Genomic DNA, 22,323 nt, shown 5'->3' on the forward strand with positions numbered 1-22,323 from the left:
AAGAAACTATGTTGTTTTTTAGTCTATAACACTTTAAAGGACACACCACATATAAAGATTACTTTGAAAAAAATGTTTCTATGCATCCCTTCATATAAAACAAATGAATCTAACCATGGTACTACCCAACATTAGGATTGTTTTTTATGATTTACCTTGATAAGCAATTGATAGTAGTGAAGTTACTCACCTTAGGTTGAAATGTTAGCAATGAGTGGTATGTTTAGGGATGCTTATAATTTGTCAGGAGAACTTGATAGCAGAAACATGGTATACATCCCTCTTACGTTGGTCAATTTATATAGTTCTAAATATTATACCAAACTTACAATTAATTCGGTTGGTGTAGCTCCTTTATGATAAACCAACCACCAAAATATGTGTGGTTCTTTAGTGAATTGTTGTTTCTGTACTGAGTTTTAATATATAACGTGCCATACTCTATATGCTGCCATGGTACATTAAATGCATGGTTGGTCTCAATTACAATAGGACAGTATGTGCATAGTAAGAGATTATATATCCTGGGGTTTTTTATTACACCATCTAACACGGTTAAATGTAAATTTGGTGGTTGTTGTAGCTCTTTATTAGGTGCAAAATATGGACCCGTTTGACACAATGCACAACGCGAAAAAGGCAAGATCAAGAAGGTCAATGATTCTCAAAGAGACCCGTGTCAAACGTCAAAAATACAATGTTCAACAACAGTTCCCGCGTGATACAATGATAAATACTCCAATGTCATCCACGCCTAGACAACCTTTGTCCGAGTTGACACCATCGTTTCAAAACATGACAGCTCTACCGAGATTTGATGGCCAGTCAGTTGGTATATCTTTAGGTTTTGAAGGTTCTGAACCTAGCATATCAAGACATGCCTTTAAAACAAATGTAAGGTCCCGACCGATAGATCTTTTGGGAACAAATCTCTTTTCAAAGTTTGCATCCAGTTCTACTGTGAGGGAAAACGAGGGATTTACTCCTTCCTCATTGATACCAAAAGAAAACCGGACTCAGCATGAAAACTTCGTCAATGAAGCTGGGAGTTCTTCTGATATGCATACGTTAGTGCAATCCATTTACTATTTCACACTAACTTAGTTACTCACCTCTATATATTTCTCTATGTATGTGTGTCTTAGAAATCAAGATTTCACTTTTAATGAGGTTTTTAACTATGCTATGTGTGGCTGTCCCATTAACTTGTATGTCAAGTTAAGCTTGGTTTAAATTACTTAGGTTTCATATAATTCAAATTCCCCCAAATAAAGTTTCATCTAAGCTGTAAACTAATATTGTTTAACCGATGTCATTACGTGTATAATTTTGATTACATACCTGTTTATAATTGTTTCCATGGTTTCATTCTTAGCAGCTTACCACTAAATCCTATACCAGTGCGGGGTAGGCCTAAGAATCAATACGGAGTTCCAAATATGGCTAGGAACTTGACCAGAAAGTTTCCTCTACAGGAAAGATTGGAAGGGAATGACACGGCAAATTTGACCCTCGGTTCCACGACACAAACAAGGTACATAAATGCCTCGACATGAAAAGCTTACAATGCTGCCCACTTTGCTTGAAGTAATCTTAAAAGGATAGTGTGTTAGAACCTTAGTTTTGTCTTAGTTTTTTTTCTTTTTGGTTGCTGCCCACTGTTTGTGGATATCCATTTTTCTACTTGGAAAACATGACCTTAATGCTTTCAAAGGGGCATATATACATTGTTAATCTCAAATAATCTATTAATTGTATACATACTTTATATATACATTGTTAATCTCAAATAATCTATTAATTGGATACATATTTTATACCGTAGCAGCGGTTTTTCATCAATATGTGCAGCTCCATAGATTCCAATTTATTTACTAAAATTGAAACACAGATTTGCTGGTGTCCCCAAACGATCTAGAGGAAGACCGAGAAAACAAATCCAGCATCCAAATCTGAATTTGAGACAGGATACAGAGCTCTCCAGCCAAACAAGGGTTCTGCCTCATCCCATTCCTCTTGATATACCCGGACCAAGGTACCAAACATTATGCTAATTGAATTGATACAATGACTAATGTATTTTTATAAATGGTGCTTTATTTGTTTCAACAGTAATGTCATTACCCAACCGCCACCTGATCAGCGAATGTCACAGTCCACGGCCAATCACCATCGTAGGACGGAGCCAACGTGTCCTATTTTTACACCTACGATCAATCTGGATTTTAATAGTGACTCCGATGAGGATAGCGACTACGACCCATTTGCAAGTATGTTTAATAAGAGTTATATCACTATTATTTGGGGGAATAGAAACCGTTTTTTACTCTAACTTGGAATAGAACGTATCAGCCAATATAAACGGAATTTTTGGATCTGTAGTAACTGTGTATCTTTATAACAGCATACCTATCCGACGAGGAAAACTGTTCTGAGTCAGAAGAATTTGAAGCACCTTTTACAATCAACAATAATGCAACCGGACTTTCTGAAGGTAACTAATTTATCTCCATAATTTGGGTGCATTACTACCAATATTACTATAACAATTATGATATGCTTTTCTAATATAACTACATTCTCGGCTTATGTAGAATATTATGATATCGGTTCCCCTCTTATCGAATGTTGTTATTGCAAAGCAATGATGTGGTATCAAGAACGAATGCACAAAAGTACACATTCAGCTAACCCAAAGTTTATGATGTGCTGTGGTAACGGAAAAGTCGAACTACCAATGCTAAGACATCCTCCAGAACAACTTGCAAAACTTTTGTTTGATCACGAAAGTATAGTTAGCAGGAAGTTTCAACAACAAATTCGACTATACAATATGATGTTTGCATTCACATCACCGGGAGCAAAGATAGACAATCGTTTTAACAATGGTCGCGGCCCTCCGACAATGAGGATACAAGGTCAAACGTGTCATCGAATTGGAAGTTTGCTGCCTCCTCAAGGGCAAAAACCGAAATTTGCACAGTTATATATTTATGACACGGAGAATGAAGTCGAAAACCGGATGCATGGACTGAGGTAATTCCCTATGACTACTCACTGTCAGAAGTTTTACATAACTTATACAATTGGCCCTATGAATACTCACTGTGACAGATTTTACATTACTTATATTAGTTTGCCTATGAATACTCACTATCACACGTTTGACAACTTCTTTTCTAATGTCAGGAACAAGGAAAACATTGATGAAAATGTTATAAACCAATTGTCCAATATGCTATACGAATTCAATCCTCATGCAAAGAGCTTCCAAATGGCTAAACAATGGTTAAACAATGGGGAAACTCAAAACCTCAAGCTACGACTCATTTCTAGCCGATCCACCGATGGAAGGGTGTATAACCAACCTACTGTGTCTGAAGTTGCAGCCTTGGTTGTTGGTGATATAGACACGGCAGAAATGCGTGATATCATTATGCAAACAAGAGGAGGAGGACTTCAGAGAATCAACGAACTGCATGCTGCTTACATGGCTTACCAATATCCTTTGATTTTTCCTTATGGTGAGGACGGTTATAGACCTGATGTAGCTCATAGGGACTTGCCTTCCAACAGTAACAGCGTAAGAAATAGGCTCACAATTCGGGAGTTTTTGGCATACCGCATTCAAACCAGGTTAAATGAAGCTAAGACTCTATTATCTTCTAGATGGTTGTTCCAGCAATTTCCGGTCGATGGTTACACAATGTTAGAGTCTGAGAAACTTGAATGGTTACGTAAAAATCAACCAAAACTTCGCGTTTCCAAGTACAACTCTTTAAATGAAGAGGGAGACCAGAATCAAGCGCAAGGGAACAGCATAGGTAAACGAGTTGTTTTGCCTTCTTCCTTTGTCGGAGGTCGTAGGTTTATGGATCAATTATACTATGATGGAATGGCTATATGCAGTAAAGTTGGATTTTCTGATTTGTTTATTACCTTTACTTGTAACCCAAATTGGCCTGAGATTCAGAGAGTGCTTAGACCTCTTCATTTGAAGCTTCAAGATCGACCGGATATCATATCGAGAGTATTCAAAATCAAGTTTGATCAGTTGCTTACAGATTTAACCAAAAAAGGTGTTCTTGGCAAAGTACTTGCCTGTGAGTTCATTATCACCCTTAACTTTGATGTCACTACAATTGTTTATAATATATAACAATATATCTGAATTGTTTATGCTTTTCCAATTGTAGATATGTACACCATTGAGTTTCAAAAGAGAGGATTGCCTCATGCCCATATATTGATCTTCTTGCATCCTTCAAACAAATATCCAGGTCCAGAAGACATTGACAAAATCATCAATGCTGAAGTGCCCGATCCCGAAACACACCCTCGGTTGTACAGTTTGGTCAAAGCTCACATGGTTCACGGTCCTTGTGGTTTGGCAAATCCATTATCACCTTGCACGAAAGATGGGAGGTGCACCAAGTTTTACCCTAAGAAATTTCAACCTACGACTATCGTGGACCAAGAAGGGTATCCTGTTTATAGGAGAAGAGACAACAAACACACTATTGAAAAAAATGGACTCATCTTTCACAGTGGTCATGTTGTTCCTCACAATCCAAGTTTGTTGTTGAAGTACGAAGCCCACATTAACATGGAATGGTGCAACCAAAGTACTTCTATCAAATACCTTTTCAAATATATAAACAAAGGTTCCGATAGAATTTCTGCAATCATACAAGGCCTGGATAGAAACAACGTCGATGAGATCAAGCAATATTTGGATTGTCGATACATCTCCCCAAGTGAAGCATGTTGGAGGATATTTTCCTATTCTATACATGGCAGAAAGCCAGCCGTAGAAAGATTGTATTTTCACATGGAAGGTGAAAACTCTGTGTACTACAAAGACTACGAGCAGGTTGGTGATGTGTTGCTCAAACCAAGTGTAACAGAGTCGATGTTTACGGCATGGTTCGAAGCAAACAAAACTTATGAAGAAGCGAGATTACTAACTTATGGAGACTTTGTTTCTAAATTTGTCTATCATAAACGAAGTCGAAGTTGGAAACCAAGGAAACGAGGGTATACCATCGGTCGACTCATTTGGGTTCCTCAGAGCACTGGCGAGTTGTTTTATTTAAGGATGATGCTCACTGTCAAAAAGGGTCCTTTATGCTATCAGGACATCAAGACGGTTGACGGTAAAAAGCTAAAAACATTTAGAGATGCATGCTTTGCAATGGGATTTTTACAAGATGATCGCGAATTTGTCGAGGCCATCAAAGAGGCGCATCAGTGGGGTTCAGGACATTTTTTACGCAAGTTGTATGTCACCATGTTACTCTCTTCTTCGATGAATAGACCCGAACATGTTTGGAGAAAGACTTGGATGTATTTATCGGATGGCATTCTTTATGATCAACGAGTCTTCGCAAGAGATCAAGGTATTTAATCTTTACGGTTTTTTTATTCGTTGTTTCAATTTTTGATCTCAACTTTTATGTTAAGCCGTATGTGCATATGCATTTGGGCTACTCTTTTATACTAATTACATATTGTTTTATACTAATTACCTAACTATTGAATCAAAGCATGTCTTTACTAAACCAACTCAATATGTGTTACATACTGTTTCAATAAGGACTAATAGATATCACGCATCTGGTAATTCAATTTGGGAATTGTCATCTGCTTTATTTGTTATGTTCAAACAGTTCTCAAAGCTGAAAATTAAATGTTGAACCATTATACTGTTTGTATCGTGCAGCAAATGTTTGGTACCGTGCCTTCAAACTGGTTTTTAACAGGTCTTTTTAATAATTAAGCCAGTTTTATTTTACAAAAAGTGGCAGCAATGGTCGCTGTTTCTGTTAAATCTTGCGTAATGACACAGTTTATAAATGATGCTGCAACTTTATTTTTTATTAAGTTGCTTTATAAATGAGCCAAATGAAAGATAATATATGTTAAACTATTAAACAATGCTTTCTAAATCATACAAATGATTTGCAATTTGTGTTAAACTATTAAACATTAATCATTAAAATGATGTTGATAATGTGTGTTGGAGACCCGTGCTGTAATTAAGAATTGTTTTTGTTTGTTTTTTTTCATAGGTCTGACAATGAGTGATGCCGAGTTAAAAGAACGGACACTCATGGCTATTGAAACTCTATTACAAAATAATAATCGAAGTTTGAAGGACTTCAAGACAATGCCATATCCAAAAGATTATGTTGAATCCTTTACAGGAAATCGACTCCTTTATGATGAACGTCAATATGATGTTGTTGCTCAACAACAAATTTTTGAAAGCCTGTACGCTTCTCTTACAGGTAATAATAACACTTAGTTACAATAATTTAAAATACTTCAACTTTCTATTTTTATTAACAACTCCGATTGGTATAATCTTCTGATATAGATGAACAAAGATGCATCTTTGAGGAGATCATAGATGCTGTAGAAAAGCAAGAAGGCGGAGTTTTTTTTTTATATGGCTACGGTGGCACTGGTAAGACCTTCATGTGGAACACTCTATCAGCAGCCCTTAGGTCTAAGAAAAAAATTGTGTTGCCAGTTGCTTCGAGTGGGATTGCAAGTTTGTTGTTACCAGGTGGAAGAACAGCTCATTCTAGATTTAAGATCCCTGTCCCTACTTTAGAAACTTCTATATGCAACATTGAAAAACAAGATGATCTTGCCGAGCTTCTAAAGATGACAGATCTAATCATATGGGATGAGGCTCCTATGGCTAACAAGTTTTGCTTTGAATCACTCGACAAATCCTTGAGAGATATTATGAGTGAAACCACACATGCTTCTAAAAGAGTTTTTGGAGGTAAGGTTGTTGGGTTTGGAGGTGACTTCAGACAAATTCTCCCTGTTATACCAAGAGGTACTAGATCTGATATTATCCATGCAACAATCAATGCTTCTTATATTTGGGATCATTGTAGAGTCTTGAGGCTTACAAAAAACATGCGCTTGCAAACTGGTCAACCCACTTCTACAGCTGATGACATAAGGAGTTTTTCTGAGTGGATTTTAAAAATTGGAGATGGCACGATGTGTGAGCCAAATGATGGCTATGCTAATATTTGTATTCCAGATGAGTTCTTAATTTCTAGCTTTTCAGATCCGATTAAGGGAATTGTTGAAGATACATACCCTGATCTCATTCATAACTATCTTGATCCCAATTATCTTCAAAGTCGTGCGATCTTAGCTTCGACAATCGAAGTAGTCGATGATATCAACCAATATATAACAAACCTTCTTCCAGGTATTCAATTTCTTTCCGTTAATAATAACAACTTCCTGATATTTATATATAAATGGTTGTTGCCCATACATATTTTCTGAAGTTAGGAATTTTCCAATTGTTGTAGGAGAAGAGAAAGAATACTTTAGTAGTGATTCTATTGATAAATCTGATGCAAGTAGCTTTGATGCATATGAGCACGTTACACCAGAGTTCCTAAATGCTCTTAAGACTTCGGGATTGCCTAACCATTCAATCAAGTTAAAAGTTGGGGCCACTATTATCTTAATGCGCAACCTAGACCAATCTGAAGGTTTGTGCAATGGTACAAGGCTAACTGTTACTAGGCTTGCTGCTCATGTCATAGAAGCTAAGATCATTTCTGGAAAAAATGTTGGTAACTTATTTTATATTCCTAGAATGTCTTTGTCCCCTTCACAATCACCATGGCCATTTAAACTGGTAAGACGCCAATTTCCAATTATTGTTTCCTTCGCCATGACTATTAACAAGTCTCAGGGCCAATCACTTGATAATGTTGGTTTGTACTTGCCAAAAGAAGTTTTTAGTCATGGCCAATTATACGTGGCAATGTCAAGAGTAAAATCCAAAAAGGGATTAAGGATTCTTATTCATGACAAAGAAAAAAAACCAATGCTCTCTACCACCAACGTGGTATTCAAAGAAGTGTTCCATAACATTTGAAAGGTGTGCTTTTGAAAATACAAAATTTTTCATGCCATTTATGAATTTAGGATAAATTGTTGTTCTTTACTACCAGTATATATGATTTTTTTGTTTCCTTGCTGTTTCAGGTCCAAACCACATATTCATTTTGGTGACCCATGTTGCAGCTTTGTTTTCCCTTTTATTATTCGTGGCTACATGAGATGGAGATTCCTTTTGTAACTATCTACCGACTATTACATGCAAAATATTGTTGTCACATTAACAATCATTCATATGTTATGAATTTATCAAAACTTATCTTATTGGAACAATGTCTTTAGTTCATAAATCTTATTTGTTTTAATGTACGCCTTAAATCATTTGATCATTTTATTGAGTTTCACAAAAGGTAGAAATATGACCCGTGCGGGAGCACGGGTGTCTTACTAGTATATACTAGAAATGTAACACAGCTGTTTTTGTTAATTACAAAATAAATACTGTCACATATCATTTTAAGTTGGTTAGTAAACACATCATTCCAAGAGAAATTTTTATAAATATAATTTGTTAACGAAGTTATTTAAAGGCGAGACTAGTTTAAAATTAGGGCAATTGAAAATAAAAATATATATATAAATATGTAAACAATATTATTTTCTAATAATCTATTGTAGAATGAAAGAAAAAAGAGCAGGACCTATTTGATAAAATATTTCAATGTAGTTTTTTCTTGGACATTGTTGGTTGAATTCTAGGAGTTCCCCCAAACACTTCACTGAAGAAAGACTATCCTTTAGACACAATGCATAGCCTCTTGTATGAAGCATTCAGAGGAACTCCAAGAGACAATCAACATATAATTACTCAGCTAGATGTCTTTCAGTAGCTTCATGTTTTGGTTAAACAACGAATTGTATGTGCTCTATATATAGTTTAGAAGACTATGTTGGTAATCTCAAAGTTAGTGATGCTGTATAAGAGACTTTACTGTATTAGATTCCATTGAACACTTGAATATGTGCTTAAAGTAAAGCTTAAAACAGAGAAGATAGCAAAAACATAGCATAATAGTATGTGGCTGCTCGATATATCCAATGTTTTTATAATATTATTGCATTACAAACTCCCTTTAGTCCAATATTTTGTGTAGGTTCACTAACTTTTCAATTTGAATACTATCCCCAATCTTTTATGAACAAAATGTTTTTGTTAGGACTACACAAATAACATATTATAGTTCTACGGTGAGTTGGAGATGGATGCAATCCCTTTTTTCTGTTTTCTTTCCCTTCCAATTCTTTACTCGTTCTTTTTAGTAATTTTAAAATTTCTTCCTACTTTTTTAAAAATTTTCCCTCTTATTTTTTTTTTCATATTTTAAAATTTTATTTTTATATTAGTTATCAATAAAAAATGATTTTAAATAATATAAATTTTAAAAATCATTTAATATAATAAAGCAAAAGGAGTACTTTGGCAAGTTTGTCAAGTGCCCTTATGCATTCTATAAATTTTTTTCTATTCTATTTATAGTAAATTTTATCACTTCTTTATTTATTTATTTTATTTTATTTATTTAATTATTTGGTTATATTTACTTAATTATTTATATAGCAAAAATTATTTGAAAGACGTGAAGTTGTTATTATTAGTTTTACTATTGGAAATCTCAACTATCCTTATTTTTCACGTGAAATAAGGAGTGATTGAAATAAGGAGTAGTTGGACCACTGGGAAGATTCAATAAACTTTCCAATCTTATCTTAGTTTTTGTTTTGACTCTGACGTTTGGAATTTAATTAATCAATACAAAGCCTCCCAAATTCACTCATTCCTCATGCTATAAAACCATACCTTCACTTCCTTGAAGTCATCTAGTATTCTTATAACAAATCGCTGCCAAAATCTTCCATCATCCTCTCCACGTACAAATATGAAATTCGCTCAACCAATCCTAATCCGCTCACCATAAACAATCTTTTCTTTTTGTTGTTGAAGGAAACCTCATCACAACACTGTCAACGCATCCGCACAACAACTGTAAAATCACAAAAACCCAAATTCAGAGAAATTGGATACAAGGAGGAGAGTTCCGATCCGGATGATGGAGAAAATAGGAAAAATAAGAAGACGTACCTAAATTTTTTACTTTACAATTCCTTCGATTTTGTTGTCAAATTTTAATTTTTGCATCCGCATCAAGCCATGTAATTGTAACAGTAAAATTATATAATGGATTGAGGTTAGGATTTCTGTGGTTTGAGGGTAGTTTACTTGAATTGGAAATTTTAATTATTTGGAGGGTGAATTTTGTTAATGATTTTCCTCGGATTTTTATCACGTAAAACAAACAAACCATTTTCAATGTATCTTTTGACATACTATGAATTATGAAAGTGTTTAAATATTAATGAATTGTTATTTAATATAAGTTATAAAAATTAAAAGAATAATAAATAGAATAAGGGTAACATAATAAAAATGAGGTTCTCTTTCTTCTTTTTATCATATTTTCTTAATCCGTATAAGAAGCTCAATTGCCACAAATAATATAAAACCGATTGAATAATAAATAATATTAATAATTAATTTAAATATTGAAGCAACATAATAATTATTTATTTAGTAAAATATTTTTCTATGATTTATTATTTACAATAAAAAATCATAAGATAATTTAATTTCAAATTCATATAACTTATTAATAAAAGGTGATTTTTCACATTATGGTTTTAAATTTAAATTCCATTAATAAAGAAACATTTAATAAATAAAAAAAATGAATGGGGTTGAAAAATATCTATAATTTTCCACTTATAAGAACAATAATCAATGACAAAATAGGAAAAATTGGAATTTAGGGAGTCATAAAATAAAATAATATTAGACTATAAATTGAAATCAAATAGATAATGTAATGATGTTTTTTTTTTTTTTTAAACTTTGTCAGATTTTTTAGGCATTAAAGCAAGAGTTAATATTTAGAGTTGATGCATTTGCATCAGTAACAAAAAGTTTTTGCATTGGTAATAGAAGAAATAAATTCTTTTTTATTAACCGTTTTTCGTGTAAAAGTCATAATTATTTGCCCAGTCATATAAAAAAAAATGTGTAAGGCAGTGATAACGATGAAGTCAATTTTATTTTTTTAATTTAAATAGTAGATAATAGTAGAATAAAAAACATAAAAATAAATCAATATAGATTAAATACAAATAATGCACTTATTTGAGGAAATATATTATTAATTTTAACGTTAATGTTGTATTAAATTTGACAATAGTGATTTTATAATTAGTACTCCCTCCGTCTCATAATAAATGTCTTATTTGAGCAATACGCGATTTTTAAGAAAATGATTGGATGTGTTGGTTTTAGTAAAAAAATTAATGTCATTTACTAGAATACCCCTATTAATAGTAGTTGAATAGCATGATTGATGCATTGAAATTGTAAATGGACAATTAATTTGAGACAAGAAAAAAATGCAAATGAGACACTTATTATGAGACGGAGGGAGTATTAAACAAAAAAATATACTGATTAATAGAACCAAAAATGTATGACACAAAAAGATCTTATTTTATTTAATACAAACTAACTAATTTTTTTTTATTGTTATGATAAAATCTGAATTTAATTGTTACTTTGTTGTAGTGAATGAAATAATATATTTTTATCCCTAAATCAACTATTATTACGTATTATTATTACATATTAATATTACCATTATTACATATTATTATTTATAATAAAATATAGTTAAAAAATCAAACTCAAAGGGAAAAGATTTAAAAAATAAGGTGAGGATTCTAGGGTGCATGAGTCCTCTAAAATGGTAACATTTATACTAAAAGTTGATATAATATTTGTTTTAACAAAAAATGTAAGATAATTATGATGTATAGAAATCACAACTTTCTTATGAAAAAATAAATAGATAATTATATATTTAATTTATTTTATTATGTATTAAATATTTATAAGAAAGATGAATAAATGTAAATGTATAATATATGAATTTTATATCCATATTATATTTTTGTTAATTTAAATTCATAGTATATGAATGTTATGTACCTTTGTAAAAAATTCTATCCCAAAAGTCAATATTTTGGGAAAATAAATGAATTATTAAATATTTTTTATTGAATGTTTAAAATGATAGAAAATATTTTTATTATATATACCATTCTATTGAATCCTTTTATCCCATTCTTCGCACGGAGACAATTCAAGGCCGTGAGTTAGTATATTCTTTATCATTATATAGTTATTTTAAATTTAGTTATAGTCATACTGATTGGAATCAATCATAGTAAATTTAAACCCGTGCCTTGAGCGGCTATACACACTAGTAACTATAATATTATAAATTTCAAATAAACATACAAATTTTCTATTAGTTAAAATAAAAGCTAATACAATTAAATTATAAGAAATAAAGTAGGTAATATTGTAATTCATGGTGGTAAATTAAATTACTAAAGTTGTAATTTTTTTTTCAATAGGCCATTTCATATAATTAATCGCACTAGGGGTGCAACCCTTACAACAAAAACACCATTACAAGTGAATAAAACATCCCAAAGGTTTTATGAACCAATCGTAAAAACAATGAAAAAACACCGGATTACAATTAACCAACCAACTCCAAGAAAAGTACATAGCGTTTGAGAAAACCACGTCGAAGCTATAATGAGCTGTCTCAAAAATCATTGCGTTCCTCTTCAACTATAGACTCCACATTGTCGCTATCCATATTGTATTGATCTTTATCTTCGCGTCTGTATTCTTCACCTTTTGTTGAGTGACATTAAAATCCAAAAACTCCTCAAAGTTAATCGGTAAATCTTCCCCCATGCACGTAAAACTCCTACCCCAAACATGCCTCGACACTTCACAAGAAAAAAACAAGTGAGTCACATTCTCCGGTTGGTTCCCACAAAACTCGCAAAGAAGATTTTGGGATTCTATAGCAACACCTCTCTTGATCAACATGTCTTTCGTTGGTATTCTTGAAATAAGCATTCTCCACATAAATTTTTTAATTCTACACGGAACTATTGTCTTCCACAATACTTCGAGGTTTTGAATATCAATACATACCAACAACAACTTTAAATGCAAAAAAGTTCAATATTGTTTCATCACGATTGATCCTAATAGCTTTCATCATCATCCATTACTAGAAATACTCTGTTTTCATGCGGATTTATCTACAAATATGTTAATATCCGCAGAAAACAGTTTTCCTGCCACTTCTGGTTTCCAGCAAAAATATTAGTGGGTAATGTAAATCTGCAGGTTAACTCGCAGGAAACAAAATTCGTAGGTAAACCCGCAATAATTCGTATTCGTAGATAAATCTGCCAAATCTAGAATCCGCAGATAAATCCCCAGCTAATTTATTTCGAATTTAAATAAAAACTTACTAAATTTCATTGACAAATTGCAACTGTAATTTTTCTATGCAATAAATTGATACTATATTTTATTCAAAGTAACCGTAAAAAGATGAAAACATTAACACTCAAATAATCACATGGTAGTCAATAATCATTGTAGTCAATTTAGTCTTAATGAATCAAATAATTATGTTATAAATATGAACATAGCAAAAGCCAAAACAATTTTCATGCTCCCCTCCTTATTTATACTAATATTATGCTTGCAATACTACTTAAACAAAGTAATAAGTGATGGTATTTAAAGAAATATGAAAATATTCTTAAAGTAGAATTCAAAATACTCTTACTAATTTTATTATAGAATAATCATGTGAGAAGATATTTTTATAGAGATTCGCCTAATTAAATACAACACAAGCACAGATAGTATACTTAAAAACGTGAACAATATTGATGAGTATTACCTTCAACTAGTTCAAAGAGAAACAGTTCTTTATTTATTATGAAACAATTGATTAATTTCGAGCCGATGGCTTCAAAAGGTCTCGAGGGTGATCAGAGTCTCTTCTAGACTGGAATCTGTACAAGAAACAAAGTCTTTTCTAGACAGGAATATGTACAATAAACAAAGTCACATTTTAGTTGCAAGTGAATTGAGTTGCATTAAATTTTGATGATTTCCAAATGCATAGTATGTCATGAATGCAATTATATTCTCAATACAACCATTATTTTCATGCTATTTGATTCGGTGGCTATATACCCTGACCCAGTAACAATAGCGAATAGCGTTTTGCAACTAATGTTATGTTTGGAAAAAGTGAAAATCGTGGTCACAAATCACGTTGCAAAAAATGCTACAAATAGTGGCTTCACAAAATCACGGTAAAATGTAGGCAAACACATGGTAGCATAGAAAAAAGCTGAAACATGTCTAATGATAAATCACTTGAATATAAATTATTTTAATTGTTTAATTTATAGTTATCTTTAGTGTTCTTCTACCTCTAGTTATTGATAACCAAATGTCACTAATATGTTTTCTTGTTTTAATCTAAGAACCTTATGCAATTGAATTAGATGAACTAGTTGCTCTGCCATATTAATAGTATTCTTTGCGACAATTGTGGGGAGAATATGAGGCATTTATTTTTTTCTTGTGGGGTGGTCAAGAAGGTGTGGTGGGAAGTTGCCGGTTGGGTGGGAAAAAAGGAGAAGGATGAGGAAGATTGCAAAACTAATTTCTTGGATTGGCATACCTTTTTCCGTTTGAAGAAAGTGTCAAAAGGAAAGGAGGGAATGATTTGGCTTGCTTGTGTTTGGACCCTTTGGATTCTTAGAAACGGTGTGCGTTTTCGGAAGGATAGGTGGAGTATTAACGATGTAGTTTGGAATATTAAAGCTTTAGCTTGGAGGTGGATGATTTGCGGTAAAATTACACATCCCAATTTCTCCTATTACGAGTTTGTTACGGATCCTTTGTTTTTCCTCTCGTTGTAGTAGTTGGTATGTAATTTTCCTTTTGTTCGGGCCTTTTCCCGCATCCGCTTGTAAGGTTTGGAGAATCCATTGTTCTCCTTTTTCATTAATGATATCTCTTGCTTACTAAAAAAAAATTAAAAAAAATAAAATTCGTTTGGACATTTGAGTACCTTTATAGTTTTTTTTTCAATAAGTAATGATTTCAATAAAAGCCATAGGAATAATTACAAGCAGTAAAACAATCCATCTACCTCATATGTTGATACATCTTACAGGCAAGGTATTCCAAACAGGAAAATTACAGCAAACAGAGGAAACGTTAACAGACGTAAACCATTTTTCAAGACACAAAAATGATCGACGTAATACAATCATCGAAATTGAAAATATTACTGTTAAACATTATTGCGTTCTTCATCAACCAAATATCCCAAATCACCGCTGACCAAATTACCCCGACTGTTAATCTTTCATATGAGTCCTTAATCTTATGATTGTGATATAAATACAACCTCAATTCTTCCGCTTTAATATTCATGCCTCCTCCGATCTAATCTTCTAAGTTCTACCTTTTTCTAAATTCTTCTTGTTATTAAACACAAGTCGAAAAGGTGACTAGAATTCTTGTTTTCCCGAAAACAAAACACACAACATTTCTCCATGTCATTCACCAGAATTCCTCTTTCTCCATAATTGATCTCTGGTAGGGAGTCTATTGAGCAAATATCTCCAACCAAACATTTTTACATTAGAAGGGACATTCAGATTCCACATGAAGGACAACGCCTCCTTAACCATAATGAATGTGATTCAAGTCTTCAGCTGGTCAAACAACACAAAAAAAAGGAGAATTCATAATCAAATTTCATTCCAATTACTCACAAGCAAAATGAAAATTCATAATGAAGTTACCAACCCTAAATTATAAAAACACTATTAACAGTTATAGCTAGTTAAAACACAATCATAATTCATAACAGGGGAAGGATTCGCATGTAGATATACAAAGAAAAAATATATAAATATGATCAAGGCACATCCATAATAAATTTTGCTTATTTTGAAGATAGGGATATTCTAATATTTTACTTATCCTTTAAAATTCATCAAATTGCCAGAGGTGCCTATTCCATGATTTTCTCCATTGCAGTAAATCACAGCAGTTATGGTGAACAGGGTTACACATTTGAAGACTAAAACAAAGATATATGATCTGGCCTGTTTTAGCCCAGATGTACATAAGTTCAGTGCAATTTTACCAAACAATTTTCCTGACAATTTTAAATTCGGCACTAAACATAAAGCATACCAAGCGTGGAGGTTTAAGACTTCAGAAAGTTTGAATTTGAAAATGACAGACATATCATAAAACTTAAACACTCTATTTAATTTAGAAACATTTCATCACGGTTCGTAAACCCAACCGTGGTCATATAAATCGGGCGACACACTTCGAATTCCAGTATGAACAGTTTTCCATTTTTTTAATAAAAATAAGCGTGTGACCCCTAACATATTTTGTTATTTAAAAGTTGAGAGTATAACAACCACAGTTGTTTAATTAAACCGTGATTATGTGTTCCATATTTCATTACGGTTGTTTCTATACTTTTCACTTAATAAAAATATAACAAGCAATTTATTACTTTCATAACACACAAGGGTACCCTAGCAAGAGAGACAACGGAGATAGCAAAATCTTTATACTCTTCAACTTATGGTACATTAGCATTATGTGTTTGTTGTTTATTTCTTGTTCTCTTTCGATGTGATAATGGTACTGCTGCCTGAAATTTCTTCGCTAGGTTTTTTGTAGCATTATAACATAATGACATAGTGACATTGTGATGTATATTGAGTTGCTCTTCGCTATGTTCATTTCTTATTTAAATTTTGTGACAATAACTTTGTTTAGTTACAAACTTACTAATGAGTTGTTTTTAGTAAATGGAAACAAACAACAGGAGACAAGACAAGCCAAGAGAACAATTGAAAATGTTTATGTTCTTATGACTCTATATTGTTTATGTTTTAGATTTTGTGTATGAAGCATTTCCTTTATTTTTGTTTTGTTACAGCTGTCTTTTAGTTTTATTCCGGTTTACTAGCATATGATAGAAGCTAATAGATTAGTGTGTATGAGAAAGGAGTTTGAATTACTTGAAATCATATATTAATCATATAAGAAATTGTAATCATATAAGAAAGTCCTAGATCTGATGTAACCTTATGCTGACAAATAAGAAACCATAGGATAAAACTTTCATTAAATAAACTTACAAGAAGATATTTTTTATTAATCATATCTAAATCCTTTGATTGGGAGAAAGTTTGACCAAGTATAATTAGCTTCCTCATTATCATCATAATCGATGATGACTGACCTTTTGAACCTTCTTCTTTAAGGTTCGGTAGCAGGGTCTCACTCAACGACTCAGACCTCTAAAGCCACAACAACTTCTGTTTTCTCAATATTATTGAAAGTTCCAATAGAAGTACTCTTTTGGATTCTTCCTCTTCTCTGATTTTCTTGGATGATGTTCTTTTTGTTTTTGGTTCAAAGAGGTTTTTCGCTTTTATATTTGTTCTTCTAATTCTAACTATTTTTTGATCTTTGAAAGTCTCAAAGCCAAAAGATTTAACGCGTGTCAAGTTTCCTCCTAATTATTGCTTCTTTAATCATCCATCTTGTCTTCTCTTGGAAGTTGGAAAGATCTTCTGGATGACTAGCTACCTCGAGCTGTTAAATGATCACATCTCTTTGTATTTTCAATATTAGTTTTCTCTTCTTTGATATTCCTTCCACTCCTTCTTATGCGTAATTTGATGTAATAATATGTATAATATCACAATGGTTGTTAATTCAACCGTTATTATAACTAGAATAACACTACGAAAAAAATTGAATTTAGATAGGGAATTAATTCATCACTAATTCATTAAAATCCATCACAATTTTTTTTACGGATTTAGCGACGTCAGAAAATTTGTGCCGAAGTTCAATGTCGCCAAATATTTGTGACAGATTTTAAAGTTTGTCATAAATAGTTACAGAACCAATGAGACACTAAATCAAAGTTCTATCCCTAACCATTGAAAAGAAAACAGCCAGTAATTTGTGAAGTACTTTTAAATACTTTAGTAATTATACCTTAGTGACGTTTATATTCTATCACTAATTTTTATTATTAACTAGTAGGAAACCTATGCTGTCGCATAGGTCTGGTCGGGATTTTGCATTACATGTATTTAATTATGACTTGTAAAGTTGCTTTATATATATTAAAAATATATATATTAAACCAAAATGCAACCAAATTTTAGTCTATGTTAATTCGAAAAACATAATAGTTAACCATGAAAGAGCTAATATACATTAAATTTTTAGCTCTTTAAGTAAAACAATAAACATATAGATGGTACAAATTTCAAATGTTATCTTCTTAAATGATCGGAACCAGCCAGTAACAAAACCTGCATCATATACCTACATTGTGAGATTTATAAAATAAGATATCGATTTTGCAAAACTTTGAAAAAAACAAATAAGATATCAAATTTTAATTCAATGTGTTTGGAATATCAAACATAATATAACTTTTTTTTCAGTTCATAACAACTTTTAACACTGATTCTGTTTATAATAAATCGTACAATTATTTTATAACTTAAATTTTATAAAACAACAACAAAAATAGTTAAAAGATAGACATTAAAATGATCAGTCAATAGCTGGTATCTCATAGATAAAATAAAAATAAATAAAATAAAATAAAAATAAATATAAAATAACAACAAAAATTAAGAGAGCGGCACATCAGCATCAATAAATGTCAAATCAATATGGTTGAGTTATTTTGCTAAAAGTCATTTTTATCCATGGACTTAGAAAAGTTATAGTACTTTTAGCAGGAGATTTTAAATGGTATTTCCAGGTACTTTTGCTTTTGTATATTAATAATAGATGTTACAATACTCGTTTTATGGGGATAATTTTTTCATTAAATTAAATATTATTTAGTGACATTTATATTCCTTTTTTTTATAATCAAGAAATATATTAGAAAAGAACCAAAAGTTCTTACAAGAGAATACAAAAGGCGAAAAAAGCCCGAATCAGAGGATATTAAGCACCAAATACACTTAGGAAAGATACAATATAGGATCTTTGTTGAACTCGTAAAAATTGTATTTGGTCCGATTAATATTCCCGATGAAAGACCAACTCCAAACAAGCATCTTGATACTCCAAACCATGTCTAAGATGTTCCAATCATCTCTTCTAAAAATTCGTTTATATTCCTTCACTAAAGAACAATAAAATTCGTTGTTTATTACGTATTTATTTAGTGACATTTTCTATTCCCTCACTAACTCAATGAGAACCTGCATGAAAATATTAAAATTGTAATTTTTTTGTCATCTTTAAACTAAATATTAAAACCATAGTATTTTTTTGTTAGACACCAGATATCACAACTAAAATAGTTTAAAAAAAGCTCTTAAAATTAAGAAATTACAACGAAAATATCATTGTTCTTGAAACTAATAGATGACAAAGAAAAGTGTGATCCCTATAATTTACTAGTGAATTTCAAGAAGTGGGTGAAGACGAATTTTGATTCGAACGTGGAGGTTGATGACCTGCAGAAAAACTATCCATAAATCAGAATATTTATTCTCTAAGCAAACTTGAGTCTTCTTGCGATGCATGAATAAAATCCTCATGAGTCTTAAGTTTATCTTTATGGGTGTTGTTTTCAACAGACAAATTAAAAAGAACAATTCTCATTTATTCATATTCAGATGGTGAGATACCATCACACGTGAGAGATCTAGATGGCTTGTACTTTGTAGCTTCTAGTCCCAAACCATATATATGGCCTTTCTTGTTCACCCCTCTAATAACATCTAAGAAAATGATATTGTCATATTGATGACTAGAAATATCATCTCGAGATGCCTCTTGTGAGTCCCTCTTAATAATCCTTTTTTCATACTCACTCTGTAAACAATACTAGAAAATTCGCTTTTAGTGACCGATTTAGTGACCAAAATATTTTGGTCACTGTAGTGACCGAATTAGCCACCGAAATATGATATTCATGAGCCAATTTTAATAGGTCACTAAATCGGTCACTAAAATACATCAGCCACCGATTTAGAGACCAAAATTTAGTGACTGAGATTTCAGTCACTGTAGTGACTGAATTAGCCACCAAAATTTGATATTCATGAGCAAATTTTAAGAGGTCACTAAATCGGTCACAAAAAATATTTTTTTATGCAATTTAATTTATATATATAAATTAGAGACCGAAATTTCGGTCACTAATATTTTTTGTTTTGTTTTTTTATTTTTAATCCTCTTTATTATATTATTATTTCCTTTCCATTTTTTTAAAGATTTTAATTCTCTTTCAATTTTTAATTTTTAATAAAATTTTCATATTTTTTATTGTTTTAACATATAATATATTTGTAAAAAACTATATGTATATATGTTTAAAAATAAAATATAACAATAGATGTAAAGTGATGTAGTGGTAAGTTCTTCTTAAAATATGTGGAGGTCATAAGTTCGATTCCTAGGTATCACAACTTTTGATTTTATTTTATGAAAGAGAACACTAAAATCGGTCACTGAATTCAGTCACAAATTCGGTCTCTAAATTTTGGTCACTAAATTCGTCGCAAATGCTTAGCGACTAGCACTTTTTCAACCGAAAAATAATGGTCTCTAAATCAGTCGCTAAACATTTTAGTGACCGATTTTTAAGCTTTTTCGGTCTCTAATTCGGTCACTAAAAGCGAATTTTCTAGTAGTGAATTAAGTAGAGAGAAAGATATAATCATCCAAAACAGAAAATCATATAATATTAATAGTTTATAAGAACTTGCACGATCCTGAATTTTCACTAGTATAGTAAGCTGAAATAATCATCAAGTAGGTAAATAGTTTATACACCACTTCAAAAAGTAGAATAACTATATGAAAAAAAACCAATATTAATATTTGAAAGGTTACTATTTGTAAAGGTACGATGTTGGGAACCGAAAGAGTGGTAGTTAACAGATGATTTAGAAGGTCAAAAAACTATCAAGTCACACCAAATACATTGCACTCCCGATAGAAGGTTTACAACTGCGAGATACAAAGGCATACCAAATCTTAGTCAAAGCTGCGAGATAGTGTCTCAACTGTGCGATTTTCCAACCCACAAAACTATGTAAAGTTGCTTAAAAAATTGGTTGGATTGAGTAATTTGGTTAGTACGCAAACAATTAGTTCATATGCAAACAAATACAAACATGTTTGGTGTGTTTGGAATATTAGCAACATATATTTTCTAGAGAAATAACACAGCAAAACAAATAGATAAACCAAATTTCCACTTTCACCTTTATTTTCAAACAACAACAGTAGCTTACACCATAAAAAACTTCAGGTTGATGGTGGCGATTCGGTTGTGTATGGCTATTGTGTGAAGGAGGTTTATATATATATATATATATATATATATATATATATATATATTTATATATATATATATATTTATATATATATATATATATATATATATATATATATATATATATATATATATTTCTTTGTCTATATAAGAGCGCACACACGTTTACTGTTAGGTAGAATTTGTTATAAGACATGCATTTGAGATGAAATCATCCAACTTTATTATTTTTGGAAACTTTGTATTAGACTTTTTTTTGATACTAAATGAAAGTGAGGGTCGAGGTTTTCATATTTGCACTATTGTAATGCATTTCATTTGCTTATGTGGGTATGTATAGTTACCTCGATTTAGGTCGTTCACAATATTATCTAGGTTTTATTTTTTAAACTTATTTTGTCTTTCTTAACACAAGTTCGGGAGGCCTCGGCTTGCTTCAGTTTTGTAATCTGAACAGCTTTAGAGGGAAGCTTATCCTGGGATTTTCAATTTTCATGGGGTTCTCCATACCACAGTATTTTGCGGAGTACGGTCCCATGCGTACCATAACAAGACAGGTATGTATGCATTTTTTTCAAAATATTACTTATCATATAATACAACATTTTATAAACATATGTAAATTGAATTGAATAACCTTATCGTTTGAGAAAAAACAGAACCAAATGATAGATAAAATAAATGATTGGTGCGTTGTTTTTTTAAAAGGATTAATCTTAATTTAAAGTATTTTTTATGCAGTTTAATCATGTGGTCAACGTTCCGTTTTCATCCGAAGTGTTTTCTTCTGGTGTGTTGGCGGTCATTTTGGACCCGATTTTGCTTAGGAGGAGTGATAGCCGTGGTCATAGAGATCGAGCTTTGTAGTGGTGGGATAGATTCACCTCCATGAGAGCTGACAGTAGGTGTGCGTAGTATTATTCTCTACCATTTTAGTTTTATTCTCATGCATTTTATTGGAAGCATTGCTGGAGTTGATGTGACTTGCCCATAGGCTAAGATTTATTTCCAAATTATATTGTCTGAGTTATATGTATATTCTATTTAAATAGAAATTTTGTTAAAA

At 31.6% G+C, this 22,323-nt stretch overlaps 1 protein-coding gene across 1 annotated transcript; it reads left to right on the top strand.

Moving 5' to 3' along the window:
- The first annotated feature begins 603 nt into the window (after nt 1-603).
- LOC131649531 (uncharacterized) lies at nt 604-7,924 on the top strand. The gene is made up of 12 exons (XM_058919291.1): nt 604-1,067; nt 1,379-1,534; nt 1,892-2,035; nt 2,113-2,270; nt 2,405-2,494; nt 2,595-3,036; nt 3,136-4,103; nt 4,197-5,399; nt 6,072-6,290; nt 6,380-6,935; nt 7,005-7,240; nt 7,347-7,924. The coding sequence occupies exons 1-12, from the start codon at nt 604-606 to the stop codon at nt 7,922-7,924; spliced, it is 5,214 nt and encodes a 1,737-aa protein (XP_058775274.1).
- Nucleotides 7,925-22,323: the final 14,399 nt, after the last annotated feature.

The sequence above is a fragment of the Vicia villosa genome, linkage group LG2 (genome assembly GCF_029867415.1).
Source record: "Vicia villosa cultivar HV-30 ecotype Madison, WI linkage group LG2, Vvil1.0, whole genome shotgun sequence".
Taxonomy (NCBI): domain Eukaryota; kingdom Viridiplantae; phylum Streptophyta; class Magnoliopsida; order Fabales; family Fabaceae; genus Vicia; species Vicia villosa.

Coding starts and splice junctions, on each gene's coding strand:
- LOC131649531 (XM_058919291.1), top strand. CDS start 604: ATGGACCCGTTTGACACAATGCACAACGCGAAAAAGGCAAGATCAAGA. Junction 4,104..4,196: donor TCTTGGCAAAGTACTTGCCT/GTGAGTTCATTA, acceptor TTCCAATTGTAG/ATATGTACACCATTGAGTTT. Junction 7,241..7,346: donor TATAACAAACCTTCTTCCAG/GTATTCAATTTC, acceptor CAATTGTTGTAG/GAGAAGAGAAAGAATACTTT.